This window comes from Podarcis cretensis, assembly GCF_951804945.1.
Source record: "Podarcis cretensis genome assembly, chromosome: 13".
In the NCBI taxonomy this organism is placed as follows: domain Eukaryota; kingdom Metazoa; phylum Chordata; class Lepidosauria; order Squamata; family Lacertidae; genus Podarcis; species Podarcis cretensis.
The window spans coordinates 33,081,216-33,098,583 of NC_137182.1; the positions used below are offsets into that span (position 1 = coordinate 33,081,216).

A 17,368-nucleotide genomic window follows, 5' to 3' on the forward strand; every position below is an offset into this window, starting at 1 on the left:
ACTTTCAGTTTGGGGTGAGCTGTCTTGGGATTCAAGATCACATCCACTGCAAAGCAACAAAAAGGGCTTAATTCAAAACGCACACACTTGAGGGTAGCTTTGTGTTACTTTTTTAGGACACCATTGCCCCCTTGTGGATCACCCACACATTTGTGTCTTCTTCTTTGGCAATCAGATGAACCATACAAATTTCTATCTAAAGGGATTAAACTAAGCTTGTTTAAAAAACTGCTGCAAATATTTTTGTAAACCCATTAGAGGGTTTTAAAAAATACAGTCAGGAGGTATATACATTTTGTTAAATATATTTTCAAAAGAGTAATTCATCCAATTCCTGTGCCAATGGGATTCTGTTACAATCCTCAGCAAAATTTTCTTGATACATACCTCTCATTCTCTGCATGCTAAACATACTACAGACTATCATTTCTTAGTTATTTTATTTAGGAACTTATTATTCAGCAGAAAACCAATCTTTTTGTCCTTTGCAACATAACTTATGTTCAATACTAGAACAGGGTTTTGTTTTCGTTTTTTGTAAAACAGAGTTAGATTCATATTTTGCTTTAGAGACCAGATAATGTAAATTATAGATTACCCTCAGTGTCTGCTTGGTTTGCCTGTAATTTTGTTTTTATTATGTATATTGCCGCAAATGGGCTTAAAAAGATATTTTTAGAGAAAACACTTATCTAAGTTACAAACACATTCTTCAGGTTGCAAAAGTGTTACATTGGTCATATCTTTTTAAACAAAACAAAAAGCATTAAAACTAGCTTTTGCATGCTCCTTTATTCTTTTTGTAGGGAAGTTCAAGCCAGTTAATATACAAATAGTTGAGTGCTAAGTTCAATTATGTTCAATTCATATTTGCTGCAACACAAACTATTATGTAAAGAGGTTGACAGATGTTTACATTGGTCACAAGAAAAGTACACAGAAAATCCATTCTGTTTCTGTAATTACATAATGAATTTTCCCACCAAAAAATTCTAAATTTTATGTTTAAAAAGTTGCATCCTTTTGGTTAGAATTTCCCCCATAGTTGTGATAATATAACCCTTTAAACAAGGATGCTTTTAGTCTAGGTTTTTTAAAAACCACTTCTACTTCTCTCCTGCTGTTTTCGTTAAATGAAAGATTTACACGAATCCTGAGCCATCTCTGAGATGTTTGCTTTCTTCCCATCTTCCTCAACAATGTCATCTTCTTTAAACCATGGGGAAATCTTCAGTGGCTGGCTGTCTAGCTCTGCAGCTACAGAGCCTGTAGAGAAGAAGGGATACAGCTTCCCAAAACAACAAATAGAAAATGTGTATAACTTCCTATTATTGTGGACATCATAAAAACATAGGCTTCCAGCTGGCATGTTTAGGAATATCCCTATTTTCGTTGGCTTCCCACTCACTTTCAGATAGGTCCATTGTTCTGTCCGAGCCCAATAATTTTTCCTACCTTCGAGTCCTATAACCCAGTAGCCATTCTGAGGAGACAGCGTGATCTCCCCTTTTCTATGAGCAAATTCAGAGGCAACCCCTAAATCCCACTTTCTTTTCTCGCCAACTTCCACTTCCCAGTAATGTCTTCCTTTGGAAAAACATTCTTTTGCCAGAACAAATGTATGGGAGTCGAACCTCTCCTCACAGTTAGGAACCTTAGATATGTTTCCTGTGTCCCAAAAACATTTTCCATCTGAAACGTTCAGTCTTGGGTGAGCTGTCTTGGGGTCCAAGACCACATTAGCTGCAAAGAAGAAAAAAGGACTTAGCACAAAGGCACAGACTTGAGCTATGTGTTACTCTTTAAGGACAGTGACACCCCCTTGTAGATCACACTCAGGCCTGAAAATAGATAACTACAAATGGCACCTATCTATCATCTATCTATATCATCTATCTATCTATCTATCATCTATCTATCTATCTATCTATCTATGTATAATGGGCACTCTGAATTTCTAAGTAAAGAAGTAAACAAAGTGTGCTTCAAAGAGTATCAAACCCATGCCCACCCCCATGCAATTCTATTTCAGTCCATAGTACAGCGGAACCTCGATTGTCAATTGCAATCCATTCCAGAAAACTGTTTGACTTCCGAAATGTTCAACAACCGAGGCGCAATTCCCAGTAGGAAAAATCCATTGAAAAAACTGAGAAACATGCCTCAGTTTGACTTCCAAGGTGCGTTCAAAAATGGAAGCATTCACTTCTGGGTTGTCGGTGTTTGAAAGCCGAAACGTCAGGGCAGAATCAGTACGCTCAGAATCCCGTGACATGGAAGAGAGTGTTCGGTTAGGAATGGAGGAGGCAGAAGAGGAATGGGTAGGAGAGCCCAGCGGGGAAACGTCAACTCCTGTAGATGCAGGGAATCAGGAAGAGGTGGAAAGGGAGCAGGCAGCCTCACAGGCACCACAAGGGTTAAGCTCTGAATCAGAAGGAGGAGGTAGATTTAGATGCTGGAAATGGAGGAAGAGGTCACTGGTGCTTTCTGATTCAACAGAGTCAGACTAATGGTGATTAGCTCATGATGACTTCTGTAAATACTTGTAAATAAAGACCATAAAAACATCAGTGGTGTGAGTGGCAGTTACTGTGACAAGAGAAAGGTAACTCCCTGACAAATGTTTAACTTCTGAAGTGTTCGACAACTGAAGTTCCAGCATGTTCAATGGGTTGTCATTTATTGTACATTATTTACAGCACAGATGGACCTCTTTTTTTCAGGATGATTGGCACATTCTTTGCATTTGGGACAGAAGGCTTTGTGTTGATTTTTAAATAAATTATGCCAATCTGTAAACAAGTAATGGTGCATCCCTCTTAAACATGAATGTGAAAAGCTGAGAAAAGGTCAGGAGGGATAGAAGGACAGGCAAATATGAACACTCTAAAGGTGAAGGGTTCCTTACCTTTCATTGCTATCTAGTTTGAGGGGATTTGGCAAGGGAGCTGCCTTTGACCAAAGGCAGCTTTGTTTCATTCAAGACAAAGTTTGGAAGAGGCATCTCTTTGGACACTTCCATTTATCCCTGACCACAGACTGTGCTAGCTGGGGCCAGGGACATCCCTGAGTGATGCAAGGTCAGATGCAAATCACACATAGCATCTTTATACAGCTAAAAGCTGCATCTGAAGCTGAATCAGAAAGTAGAGGAACTGACAATCCCATATCTTGGCAAAAATAAATAAACCTAGAAGGGTCTGAAAATCCTTTTGATGAGCGATAGGGATAACTTGAAACGTTCTATGTACAAAACACACATTCTGACACTGTAAGTGTCACCTTAATTTACCCAGACCAGCACAAAAACCTTTATGACATTGGGGTTCAATTGTATCAGTTGTTTCTGGGAAACAGAGTATCAAGCACAGTCTGCTTGCTACACAGAGTGTGTTGTTTTTTTTTACTGCAGTGTATGTTGAAAAGTTTCAATAAAATCTAGGATCTAGGATGGATGAGAGAGAGAGAGAGAGAGAGAGAGAGAGAGAGAGAGAGAGAGAGATGTGGGGTGTGGTTTGCAGGATGGTCTACATAAGCCCTATGAAACAACTAGAGTTTTAATTCTATTAATTCATATAATTAATTAATAATTAATTATAATAATTAAATACTGCAAACCCCAGTATTGATTTTAATTGGTTATCATTTTGCTAATTAGTATTTCCAAGCATTTGTTATTCTCACCTCTGTAGCGATGGACACCTGCAAATTCTGTGAACAAAGGAATGGACAAAGAAGTTTCATGGGCAATAATGATACAGGCAGTGCTAGTCACACAACCACTGGGAATGCTGGCACAAGACGTCCAGACAAATATTCAACCCGTGTCAGTTCTCTGCACATGGGCAATGCAGAGCATGTTGTTGTTGTTGTTGTTTAGTCGTTTAGTCGTGTCCGACTCTTCGTGACCCCATGGACCAGAGAACGCCAGGCACTCCTGTCCTCCACTGCCCCCCGCAGCTTGGTCAGACTCATGCTGGTAACCTCGAAAACACTATCCAACCATCTCGTCCTCTGTCGCCCCCTTCTCCTTGTGCCCTCCATCTTTCCCAACATCAGGGTCTTCTCCAGGGAGTCTTCTCTTCTCATGAGGTGGCCCCTTCATGGATCACTGCCTTGCCGTGGCGAAGGGGCTTGAAGAACTCAGAGAAGCTATGAACTATGCCGAGCAGAGCATGTTAGGAGTTCTCTAATGAGAGGCTGCTTCCGCAATTGTGGAAACATGAATGGACCCATCCTCATTCTGGCACCAGTATCGTAAGGGAACAAAGCAAGGTAGTATTCGATAGAAGGGGCCCTCACATTCAATCCCCGCCACCGAAGTCACATGTATCCAGAATTCTTCATGAGAAAGGATCCCTATACCCTGCTCCCAAACTGGTTCTCTCCCCTTTACCTGCAATCTATTAACAAAAGACCCAAAGGCATGAATAACATTACATCCAATTCAGGCCTGTGTTCTAGGCATGATTTTGTTTTCAACAAGGAATATGTTGGATTTCCTGGCAGTAAGGGAAAATAGCTAATTGCCAAGATACGATCATATTTTGAATATCAGCACCTAGGGGCAGCTGCCAGAAGGAAAGATAGCAACAGACTTTGGTTTCTTATTTTCCCAATCTTAAGGCTCAGTTCTCCACATTCCCAAATGAAAAGTCCTCGTGAAAATTCATTAGCATTGTTAGTGGATTTCTCTTGACACACACATTAATGCAATATTTCCTGATGTACACATTCCACAAGCAATCTTATATGTTATTTCCACACAAATATGCATATTCTATGCACACTATATCACATTTTGCTCATGTTACTTGACAGCCAGCTGGGTCCTGGCTGAGTTGGGATGGAGGGGGGGGGATGCCAGCATATATCCAGCTGAGCCAAGAATGGGGAGTTATGCCAGTATAGCCCAGTTGTGCCAGCAACCTATCAGGACAGCCAGAGAACCTATTAGGTTAGCCAGAGAACCACTGGATCCTAACCCTACTCAACCCAGTAGATCTTGATAAAGAATCACTCCCTCACCTAAGGAAGTTTGTGCTCTGCTATAACTACCTCTCTATCCTCTTCTCTTCCATATTCTGTTTGATAACCTGTCATATACTATTTTTTCAAGAACATGCATTTTTTCCCTGTTAGTGTGAAATGTTGCATATGAATTACCTATTTCTGCCTTCAGTTGTTCTGAAAAAGAAAAGATATAATATAAAGATGACATTTTAAAATGAAGTATTATTTACCTCCCCTTCCAAAATCAGAAATTCGGTGGTGGAACACTGAAAAACTTCCTTGTGTAAAGAAAGTGCTTTCTGTTAGAACAAAAACCTACTGGAATAATGGATTCAGACAATAAGAAGTGTTGCAATATAGAATCAACTGATTGTTTAAGCTGGGTGATGTTAGAATACTGACCTATTTCTCTCTTTAATTCATCTGCAAAGGAAAAAATATATGGATTTTACATGTAGTAAACATTTCAAAATAAAACTAGAATCAGTGTGTGGCTCAAATTCTTACTCTGACATTATTTAAAATCACCACTGCCCTCTCACTGTTTCACCCTGCTTGCTCTACTCAGACCTATGCTGTTGTTAAGAATAACCATTTTTCTGTCAGTGTTCCTCCATCCCTGCTTCCTCTACTCAAAGTTCTGCCATCCTCTGTTCTTCCATTCCTGCTGTACTCAAACTCCCCCCTCTCCCTTTTCTTAGCTGTCTTCTGTGAAAGACATGAAGGATGCAGAGCCCTCAAATATAATAATGCCACACAATGTATTTCATTCCTGGTACTATGTGATGTTTTCAACATGAAGTTCTAGATTCAGTGTTGTAATTTTAAGCAAGTATTTTATTAGCAAATACCTATATATGTGCAACATACATCAGCTGAACTTAGTATTCTCAACTTGGGTATCATCAGCCTTTACAGACCCAGGACCCACTTTTAACCCCAACATGCATATGGGAACAGATGTAGGTCAGCATGAAGAAGCAGGGCCAATTGTCAGTGAAGCTAACTTTTTATTCAAGGAAACGAACATACGCTCAACAACACTTCCCAGTGTAAATGTAATAATATAATAAATATAACCACAAGAAAACTAAAAGTTTGTGATATATTTTCTATCAGAAAGTTGGGATCAAGTAGCTGTTTAAGTGGTGAAGTATTTTACTACAGTACCAACTTAGAATAAGTGAATTAATATTTTTTATTGGATGTATTGTTTTAAATCTTTTAGCTTTCTAAAAATTAGTTTTTATAAAAGATTTTCTTATGTAACAAAGAAACAAAGAAAAGTACATACAGTGCCTCTGCTTTTAATTCAGAGTCTTTTCCAACACTTACCATTTTCTGACTTTAAATCAGGAAACAATGAAAAATAGATTATACCTGCAAATGAAAAGTTTCAGATTAAAACAGTAAACAGCATGAAAATCAAACCAAGGATGATTCCTATTGTGAATCTCACCAGGCCCCGATTACAAGTCACACAAATCACTCTGCTCACAAGTAGTCTGCTGACGGGGGTCTATTTGTGTGCAATATAGCATCAGAGAAGATCGCTGCAGCTTCTTCTGAAATACAGCTTGAGGGAAACCAACAATCTCATTTTATGCAATAAATATTGTGTATTAACTTGCCCTGCTATTTCACTACTTACTTCAGTAGGCCCTTTAATGTGAGGAATTCCATCCCAATATCATCATTTTTTCAAAGAGAAGGCAGAGTCCCCATACGTCCAGGAAAACCTGGACATCTCCTCTTTTGGGGGGTCAACATGCCCATCTGGGCAGATTTTTACATTTTAAAGGAAATGTCTGGGGTATTTGGGCTCAGGTGACTTGGGCTGTCCTCTTATCTGTTCTTCAAGATATGACAACACTAAGAATTGATGGTGTGCATATATTTCCGGTTTTTTCTACCTAACAGATCAGGTTTGGGGAACCTTTTCGAACCCAAGAGATGCAATACTTGGCAACTGAATCCTTGGCCAGTGGTAGCCAGGGCCAGAAGTGATAATAGGCACCACAAGAGATTTCAGTCTTACATTTGTGCACCAAGCTACATCCCATCTACACAAAAATCAGAGGTTTCTAGTACACCCACAGGAGCCAACTCCTAGAGGCTGAGAGCCCCAATAAAATATTTGAGAGTGTTGATGGGCATTGCCATTCAAATGGTGTGTGCATGGCATGCCATGTGATTGATTATGTGGGTCGGGGCTTACCTGTGCCCCCCATATTTTATTCAAGTTTGACACTCCAAGTATGCCCAACACCCATATCTCTTTGCCCAGGCAAGCAAGAGCCTTTTCTGCACTTCAAGCATACATTGCAGCCAGACAAAAACACTCAAGGAGAGTTAGTTGAAAATGCTACACAATCATATATTTAAAGTACCCACGAGTCTTTTCACGGTCCATTTCACAGAGTCACGAATGCATGAAAAAATGCCTGAAAAACAGAAAGGGGGGGGGATGAGAAAGGCCTGAGCTAAACTTCCACAGTTGTCCCCCCCCCCATTTTTATCAAGCTTGCTTTTTAGGAGGCTTTCACATCTCAGGCAATCACTTCCCACCCCCATGCAGTTGTCCTGAAGCTATGGAAGGAGTTGGTGTAGCTTTGAAGACAACACCCTCTGTCTAGAATCACAGACCCTCCAAGTGTCCCTATTTTCCAGGGGTGTCCCTGATTTAGAGAAGCCGTCCCAGTTTCCGATTTGATCCCAGAATGTCCTACTTTTCCTTAGAATGCCCCTATTTTCATTGGAGAAATGCTGGAGGGTATGGAGTTATCCAACCCCTGAGCCATCTAAAGGCAATTCTGCATAGGGAAGTATTTTTTTCTAATGTTTAATGTTTTATTATGTTTTTACATATGTTGGAAGCTGCCCAGAGTGGATGGGGCAACCCAGTAAGATGTGTAGGGTAAAAATAGTAAAATTATTATTATGGAATGGGATGTCCCTATTTTTATTGGAGAAATGTTGGAGGGTATGGAATCATTGATTTGTTTTAGATGTCCAGACCAATATCACATTTTTTTCAAAGTGAGGATAGAATAGAATGGATGCTCAGTTTTTCCACCTAACAGATAACGGTTGTGGAACCCTTTTCCAACTAAGGGATATATTCTTGGGTAGGCAGGGGTAGCCTTGGACATATGGCCACTGTAGGCAAAATGCCCTCCCCCACAGATTCAGACACCCTCATCTCCCCTTCCTTCCCCCCACTGTTGCATCTGTGCTGCCATTAGTCCTGCCACAACTGCACCCCTACTTGTGGTCGTGCGTGCACTGCCAACCATGATGCAGTGGGGCAGCAGCGAGGGCACAGCAGTGGAGACAAGGGCACTGTGGCAGCAGTGGCAGTGGCCTGGGCAAAGCCGCAGCAGGGCTGCTGTCAGTGCAGCAGTGCGGTCAGGTAGGGGGCTGGATCTGCCACCCAAGGCAAATTGCTTCCCTCTGCTTCATAGACGGGCCATGCTTGTGCACAACCTGGGGGGGGGGGTTGTGCCAGTGGTGGCCCAGGCCAGAGATGGTAGTAAGAACTGCAAGAGATATTACTCATATTGTAAAAATGCAAGTTTCATTCCATTTATACAAAAACCAGGGGTTTCTAGTACACTCACACCCGTAGCTCTTAGTTTTGGCAAGCATGAGCCTTTATCATAGTTCAAGCATACATTCCAGCCAGACAAAAACACTCAAGGAGGGTGCAGAGCAAAGCTGGTGAGAATTGAGTCCTGAAGAGGGGGCATAACTTGGGAAGAACCCTGAAGGATGGTTAGAAAGGCCTGGAGAGCTGCATTCAGGCCCCAGGCTAGGGCCACTGCACTCCTGCAATAGATGATCTGTACTTTTAACATGTCAGTTGTATACTTAAAGTACCTTTGGATTTCAAAAGCTGTAGACATTCTGTTATCAATCTCACAAATTCATGAATATAGAAGGAAATGCCTGAAAAACAAAAAGGGGAAAGGTAAATAAGGCCTGAGCTACAGAGGCGGGTGTGTTTGTGTGTGTGTGACATTGTTGCAGGTTGTGCACCCCTGTGGGTGGCTAGCCCCGCCCTCACAGCCGGCTAGCCCTGCCCCCACAACTCGGGCCGCTCCAGGTGCCGGAGCAGCTAGCTCTGCCTCTGCTGAGCTAGACCCCTATGGGGTTTTTTAATCAGTCTTGCTCTTTAGGAGGCTTTCACTTGTTACATAATCAACCCCCCCCCCAATTATGTTATCCTGAAGCCATAGGGCGAGTTTGTGTACGGTATTTTCCGATGTGATTGCTGTTCCCTTGTGACTTTCTTGCTCTGCTGGATATTGTTTTGATAATGAAACAGGAGGTGGCAAACAAGAAACATCACCCAAGTCCTTGGTGATGAAAATCTCTTTATCTAAACAAGAATAGGTTGAAAGCTCGCCTCTAATCTATGGTAGTGCTCCCACCATCTCAGAGCAGGAGTGACTGCAAAATTCATTTGGGGAATAAATTCATTTGGGAAAATAATGCCAGTAGTGAAGATCATTTGGGAGGAATTAATGTAAGAAAACAGTAGCAAATGTTTTATCAATGATACATAAGCACTGTTTATCTTTGTTTTATGAGGAAGACAAGTCTTGACTGTTTTTAAAAGGAAGGTGATGGGACTAAGGCTAGAGAGATTTTAAACAAATGTCAAACACATTACAGGAGAGCTATTAGAAGGTGCATGTGTAGTTGAAGCATTCACTTTCATATTCAAGAATTGCTCAATCAATTACACAGCGCTTCTGATTCTTCAGTAATGCAATATTTGGAATTAGTGAAGCTACCGTACCTTGGATGGATTCCTGCACTGCAGGGGGGTTGAACTAGATGATCCTCAGGGTCCCTCCCAACTCTACAATTCTATGGCTACATGACTGGGTAGTGGCAATGATCATGTCAACTGTTAGCAAAATTGGTGTGCCACATATAGACAACCTAAAAGCCTAAATATGGGAAAGAACACATGTCTTCTAAGCCCTATTCCTCTCTATAGGATGCAGGTATCTGCAATCACTGATATTCTTTTTCCAAATAGGACTAAAATGTCTGTAGAAAAGTGTGAATGACACAGATATTTCCTTATATTTACTATATGTGTTAGCTGGTCTTTAAAAATGTCAACCTTATACTTAAAGTACTTATAAATTTGAAAGGTCACCTTGTGTTTTCAAAATCTCAGCTTTCTGCCTATGACCTCAAGTCAGGGACCGGTGCACAAATAAAGAAGGGAATGGTGCTTGAAAAACTGCAGAGGCAGTTAGTATGTCCTGGTGTCATGACAAATTACAGCTGACTGAAAGTGGAAGCAAAAGGTTTGGAATTCCTTCCAGCTTTGTTCCTTCTGCTTTTCCTAGCCTCCTCCTGGTCTCATATGCTGCACACTTCCCTTCCCTTCTCCAATTCATCTAGGAGAAGGAGCTTGGAAGCTTCTGCTTTCAGTTAATTGCAGTTGTAGATCTATACATAATTTCTTATTCTTCTGCAATACAATAGTTGGAATTACTTAAGGTAACCTACCTTTAAATGTATTTTGCACCTTTTCATAGCATTTTCTCAGGAAACATTCTGTCACAGAACAAGAGTAACATTTAAGACATACATGTGGATGAAATCAGCTTTAAAATCAGCATTGTAATTATGACTCTAGGACCGGGAGATGGCACTTGTCAGTCTTCCAGTTGGCAAAGTGGAGGTGCAACACATGTATAACCTGGAGCCTAAATATAAGAGAGGGTGTAGAAAACCTATTGTGGATGATTTTTGTTTTTTATTTCAAAGAGGTAGGTCAACTGGTTTGTACAATTATTATTCCTCCTTGCTGTTTGGCACATCCTAAAGGATCAAGCCCTTTAGGACTCCCAAGGGTTTTTGGTTGACTTCATTGTCTTGATTTCTGTTTGTGCTTCAGGGATAAGTGCCAGCAGGAAGTGCAAGGGTGCTCTTGTGGTCCAGTTGAAGGTTGAGTGACTGCCAGAAGCAGTAGAGCTGCAGGATTAATAACTATGCTGGGCCCTGCCTATTTGCCTACCTCACCTGGCAGGTGATATAACATCCCTTGCAGCATCCCAATAATAGCTTCTGGAACAGGTGTGAGGCATCTGAATATCAGGCCAGCCAGCATGTAACCACTAAGGGCCTAAGGTGCATAAATCTCCCTGATGGGGTCTGACATTGGAGCTTTGATATATGTAGGCCCTGCTCAGAAGGGTTCGGTGTACTGCTTAGCTGCATCCTTTTTTGTTATTGTTTCATGAAGCTGCTGATAACTGAATGGGTAATTATTTTATCTTGTTTATGCCATGTTATTCTCTTTAAAGACCATTTTGATGTGCATATTATTCTGTATTCAAGCAATGAATTTCCCCCCACAAGTGTTATTGCCGCTGAATCTAAAATAATGTGTTTTTATTTATTTGGCAAAACAGAAGGTATATGTCCTCTAAGTCCAGTTCTTCCCTCTAGAATGCTTTCTCCCTTTCTGCCTCAGGTTAGGTATCATATGTTTAGAGCCAGGACCAAAATCATCAATTCTTTAAACTGATGGGAAAAAATGTTATGCATAAACATGAATTTCATAGTTAATGGGTTGCCTATACTTTTACTGTGTGAGTTACGTATATATTTAAAGTACCTATAGATTTGACAGGCCACAGGTTGTGTGCATATTCTTGAAGACTTTTTGCTTTTGCTTTTATGAAGTCAGGAAACTGAAAAATATAGGCCAGAATGATATCTGAAAAGCAAAAAACAAACAAAAAACAAAAAACCCACAAATGAATATAAAACCGGTTAAAGATGGGGTGAAGTATTCATGGATAGACAGTTTGGGATGAGGGCAGTATTGCATTAAAAATAGGATGTAACCAAAGATATTGCAGTTCCATCCTGCTGGCTAAAAATGGGGACATTTATGGGAAGTACCTGTGCAATTAACTCCACTCACAGCATTCTGCTATTTCCTATATCACTTGTAATTGCTTTGATAATGAATCAGAACATGACAATAAAATCCTTCCAGCTCTTATCAGGGGGAACAATTAATATATAGAAGGATTTGTCATATACATGCATACCTACATGTAAAGGATGTTGGGGAGATGTCAGGAACAAGACAAATGTCAAAGCCACAGCAGGTACTTTATAAACAATGAGGAAGAGTCAAGCAGGGGGAGACAGAGGAGATGGAAAGCTGGGAGTCTGTGTTATCAGCAGTTCTTGGCATCCATCTCTCGCAAGAGACAATGGAGTGTGCCTCCAGGGATGAAGTCAAACTGCATTGTTTTTTGCTGTGTTAACAGCACTGAAGTGACCACTCTGAGGCACAAGCCTGGGCAGTGTATATGGAGGTCCTGGGCTGCCCAAGTGACAAGACCAAACTCTCAGCCTCACTTATGTGGTCTAAAGGAAAGCACAGCAATACATGTGGCACCAGGTTGGCTGCAGGAGTTGCTGAAAGCAGGTGTACCAGATGCCATCCAACCATCTTACAAGCTCCTCTCCAGATTTGTGTAGCCTTTTCTTCTCATGAAGATGTCCCATAAGGCAGCAGAGGTTTGGGGTCAGAGTTTTCATTCTCCTAGACGGACCACTCTCCCAGGTTGATGAGCCCTATCTGCCCTTCATTTCCCTCTACAGCACGTGCAGAAACTGCCTTATTGACTGTTGGAACCACTATTGGTCCACTCAATCTGCTGAAGCATGTCTTTGTGTGAGTCCCTAACTCACTCAGGATTTGAAACCCATCAGCTACCCCCACCTGGTTAAGCCAGCCAGTTGAATCCATTCCTGTGGTGTGACCACTGTCTCATGCTGACAGCTTCAATGAGCCACAGGTGGAGGCTGAACCACAGGTGGAGGCTGGAGACCAAAGGCGGACAAACTATGGATCATTACAAGATTTGTTTACTGGGAAGAGGAAATGCTATGGAGCTAGAAGGCAGATTGATTTGCTTGATGACTGACCATAGTGAAATCTTTGACCTCTGGAATAAATCTGGCATAAGCCAAGACTCTCCAAAGTAAGGTTGGGTTTATCTAGGGGATATTTTGTTTTCTCAGGGGGTGCAAGGAAGCTAAATTGACACTGAGCAGCCTTATTAGCAAGGGAAATTTTCACAGTTCATTTGTGGGTCAAAGACAGGAACGATCTTGAATGTGGAAGCTACATCTGCAACAAGTATTTTCATACATTTATGAAGTTCACCATAATTGTCAAAAACAAGATAAATAAAAACAGTGTAATTTTCAGATACGTTATTCAAAAGTATTTTATTTTAACTATATTTTCATTAAGATTTCAGTGTAACAAATTCAAAAGGTGGGCTAAACCATTGACCCAACAGTTTAATAACCCATAATTCAAATTATTAAAGCATTTCCAGAGGCAAAAAATATTATTCATACTACCTTGTCGTCCCTCAGTATGGGAAGTAATATTTACCTAGATTCATTCCTTCCCTTTTTTCAGGGCATTTCGGCTGGGAATCTTCCTGCTTCTCTGTGATAGGAAGAAAAATGTTTAATGCAAGCTTCAGGGTTAGATGGACTCTATAACTACATTAAATGATTAAAGCCACTCCAAAACCAAATCATTATTCATTGTTCCTCTCCATGGTTTGTACTACATTAACTTACCCATAAACATTTTTTTCCTATGCTTTTCTGTGAGCATATAGCTACTCAAATATTGCTTATGGGTGAATTGGACTTAAAAGTTATTGGTATTATGACTATAAGTGAGGACTGCTGGCTGGGAGTGTTGAGAGTTGTATTCCAACAAGATCTGGAGGGCACACATTGATATAGATATAGGGGACCAGAAAATATCATTTTCCACCACTGATTCTCACAGGCAACTCTATTACAGCAGCAGTTGTTCTACCACATTTGTAGAAAACTCTCCAAAGTTGTTTTTATTCTAGAAATGTGAGAAAGAAAGATCTCCCTGCTCACTCGAAAAAGTTTTCTGAGACACGATGAATGAGATTTTAAAAACAGGAGAAGTCCCAGAAACGTGGAAAGAGGCATATATAACATTAATCCCAAAACAAGATTCAGACATAACGTTAGTTAAAAATTATAGGCCCATTTCATTATTAAATAATGATTACAAACTGTTTGCATATATTTTAGCCAACAGAATGAAATTTTTTTTGGAAGAATATATACATCAGGATCAAGCAGGATTTCTCCCAAGTAGACAAAAGAAAGATAATATTAGGAATGTTTTAAACATAATAGAATACCTGGAAGTTCAAAATGAAAAGCAAGCTGCATTTATGTTTATAGATGCAGAAAAAGCATTTGATAATGTTTCTTGGGACTTTATGAAAAATGTTCTTGAAGAAATGGAATTTGGAGAAAAAATTAAGACGGGAATCCAAGCCATATATTCAGAACAGAATGCAAAATTAATTATTAAACAGGTGATAACAAATCAATTTAAAATACAAAAAGGAACCAGACAAGGATGGTTAGTTATTTTAGGACAAGAGTTGCCGAAAGAAAAATGGACATTATTTATGTATGCTACAACAGCAGCAAGAATTTTAATAACACAAAATTGGAAGACCAGAGAAGTACAGTGGTACCTTGGGTTAAGAACTTAATTCGTTCTGGAAGTCCATTCTTAACCTCAAACTGTTCTTAACTTGAGGTACCACTTTAGCTAATGGGGCTTCCCTCTGCCGCTGCACCGCTGGCACACAATTTCGGTTCTCATCCTGAAGTAAAGTTCTTAACCCGAGGTACTATTTCTGGGTTAGCAGAGTCTGTAACCTGAAGCGTCTGTAACCTGAAGTGTCTGTAACCCGAGGTACCACTGTACCAACAAAAGAACAATGGCAAGAAAAGTTGATGAACTATGCATGGACTCGGCAGGATTTAAATAAACATTTACAACTTTATTTACAGAGAAGAAGTACAGCAATGTGATAACATAGTATTACATACAAACAGCAGAATGTATCATTTGATGTAACAAACGAGAAATGGAAGTTCAGGGAAGTCAACAGGGAGGGGGGAAATTGGAAAATGAATGTTTAGCAATGATAATGGATATTTGTTATGAGGAAAGAAAATTAATAAAAATTATTTTAAAAAAAGAAAAAGAAAAAGTTTTCTGAGAAAGTTTGACTTGATTTTAATCTAAGTTACCTTTAGATTTTAAAGACTGCATCACACTTCCAAGGGGTAGCCATTTTCCCACCATCAGCTTCACAATATCAGCAATCCAGAAAAGAACGGATAACAATTTCATGCCTGAAAGGCAGAAATTAAAAAGAATGAGATACGTCTGAGCTAAATCTCCATGGTTTTTGTTTGGTTTTTCTGCAACACAACTTGCTTTTAAATGGGTCTACTAACTTGTCACAAATTGTTTTCACGTTTAAAAATTTAAAAACCCTGAAAGGTTGTTAACCAATTTGAATGTAGGTAATTCATACTTCAGGGTGTAATTTCAAGCATTTTAGCTACAAATAACTTCAAAGGGAGAGCCAGTGTGGTGTAGTGGTTAAGAGCAGTGGACTCGTAATCTGGTGAACCGGGTTCGATTCCCCGCTCCTCCACATGCAGCTGCTGGGTGACCTTGGGCCAGTCACACTTCTCTGAAGTCTCTCAGCCCCACTCACCTCACAGAGTGTTTGTTGTGGGGGAGGAAGGGAAAGGAGAATGTTAGCCGCTTTGAGACTCCTTCGGGTAGTGATAAAGCGGGATATCAAATCCAAACTCTTCTTCTTCTTCTTCTTCTTTAAGCATTTACTCAACACTTCCATTGTAAACAATGTAGTTAATTTTGGCTGAGGTCTCCCTTTACATGGTTCAAAAATGCACACTAAGAAAAATATTGAGTGCATTTTGTGAAGCAGAATCCTTGGCAGGCCACTCTAATACACTTTATGTAAGCAGCTACTCTATGTATATCATGCTAATGGCATGCCCCAGGAATTTATAGAAACTACAGAGAGATGTGAAATTTGACCAATAATATGAAAAAAATCACCAGTAATAGTGAATTTTACCTCAATGTATTTATTTATTTATTTATTTATTTACACAATTTTTATTACATTTTAGGCAAAGCCCACAAAAGATGTCTCACAACCAAAACCAGAAAAATCAACAAGTTAAAATAATAACAAAGGTCAAATCACCAAAATAAAAGTGAAAGGTCTACAGTTTGTATTAAAGATTGTCTACTGAACTGGCAATATGATTCAGAATTATGAAATGTTTACCCCACTTTTATGGCAGAAAAATACTCTTTATACATACCTTTTCCTGAAGCAACCACAATGGTGTTGAAAATAATCACTCCCTGACTGAAGGGAAAAGAATGATTTCAAGTGAGACTTGCGGTTTTGCAAGAAACAACAAATCACACAAGAGTATGAACTTTGACTGGAGGCGGGTGGGGAATGCCACATACTAACCACCCAGGGAAAGTCATCTGTCGGCTTATTTGTAGTGAGAGGACAAATTCCATATCGATGATAAGAGAAAATGGATTCAAAATGAAACTTGACAGGATTTTTCAGCCAGGTATTGTGTTAAAAAAAATAATCTGATTTTTAAAAACATCAACCCACAGGTGAATGGCAACTACAATAGGAAAGAATTCAAGGAATGTAAGATCACAGGTGATAGGAGAACCCTTCTAGTGGGGTGGCCACCTTGTAAAATAACCCCCAAAACCTAGGGAACATGCAGCGTCAGAGGGTATCTGGAAATCACGCTGAGTGGCCAGAATGTCCTGCCAATGAGATATGCCATTATCAAGGAATTTAAGCCATATGAGCAGATCAGCTTTTACTGCATTACCCAGGCGAACCCTGTGATATGGAGACTGAAAGTTCTCTGTTAGCTGCACCAGGTGTGCACAGAAAGCTCTGCTCATGGCAGTTACTCTGCATGCAAAGTTCAGTTGGCCGAGGAGTGACTGAATTTGGTGTAGCATTACCTTCTTGAGTGAGTTGCTTAATAACCTCTTGAAGACCTTTTATCTCATCCTGTGGGGAGTGGTATGAACAAGGTTTGGCTTGGGCATGGGGCAATCATAATCATAATCATAATCATAATTTATTTATACCCCGCCCATCTGGCTGAGTTTCCCCAGCCACTCTGGGTGGCTCCCAATCAAGTATTAAAAACAATACAGCATTAAATATTAAAAACTTCCCTGAACAGGGCTGCCTTCAGATGTCTTCTGAATGTCAGGTAGTTGTTTATCTCTTTGACATCTGATGGGAGGGCGTTCCACAATACTTTCACAATCAAAATACTTCTGGCCTGCCCACCAGAAGTGATTAATCCAGACGGGGGTTTCTAAGACTTACATCAA

The 17,368-nt window shown here is 40.1% G+C and overlaps 1 protein-coding gene across 3 annotated transcripts; it reads right to left on the reverse strand.

Moving 5' to 3' along the window:
• Nucleotides 1-578: 578 nt before the first annotated feature.
• LOC307201788 (E3 ubiquitin-protein ligase TRIM39-like) lies at nt 579-16,427 on the reverse strand. Of its 3 annotated transcripts, XM_079951204.1 has the most exons (12): nt 16,303-16,427; nt 15,184-15,288; nt 13,469-13,525; nt 11,660-11,761; nt 10,546-10,593; nt 8,893-8,961; nt 7,404-7,457; nt 6,349-6,393; nt 5,416-5,436; nt 5,167-5,187; nt 3,685-3,711; nt 579-1,743 (listed from the first exon to the last, which is right to left on the reverse strand). In XM_079951204.1, exons 2-12 carry the CDS (start codon nt 15,284-15,286, stop codon nt 1,130-1,132), a joined length of 1,161 nt encoding a protein of 386 aa, XP_079807330.1. In that variant the 5' UTR covers nt 15,287-15,288; nt 16,303-16,427; the 3' UTR covers nt 579-1,129. The 3 variants fall into 3 exon arrangements, with proteins under 3 accessions (XP_079807330.1, XP_079807331.1, XP_079807332.1); XM_079951205.1 differs by lacking the exon at nt 7,404-7,457 and having other exon boundaries at nt 16,303-16,426; XM_079951206.1 differs by lacking the exons at nt 8,893-8,961; nt 10,546-10,593; nt 11,660-11,761 and having other exon boundaries at nt 16,303-16,425.
• Between the last annotated feature and the right edge of the window lie 941 nt (nt 16,428-17,368).

What these genes read in the sequence shown, in the direction of transcription:
- LOC307201788 (XM_079951204.1), bottom strand. Translation starts at nt 15,286, where the DNA reads ATGAAATTGTTATCCGTTCTTTTCTGGATTGCTGATATTGTGAAGCTG. An exon ending in GTGGCCTGTCAAATCTATAG is followed by an intron (nt 10,594 to 11,659) that starts GTACTTTAAATA and finishes GTTCTGTGACAG; the next exon opens with AATGTTTCCTGAGAAAATGC. An exon ending in GGTGCAAAATACATTTAAAG is followed by an intron (nt 8,962 to 10,545) that starts GTAGGTTACCTT and finishes TTTGTTTTTCAG; the next exon opens with GCATTTCCTTCTATATTCAT.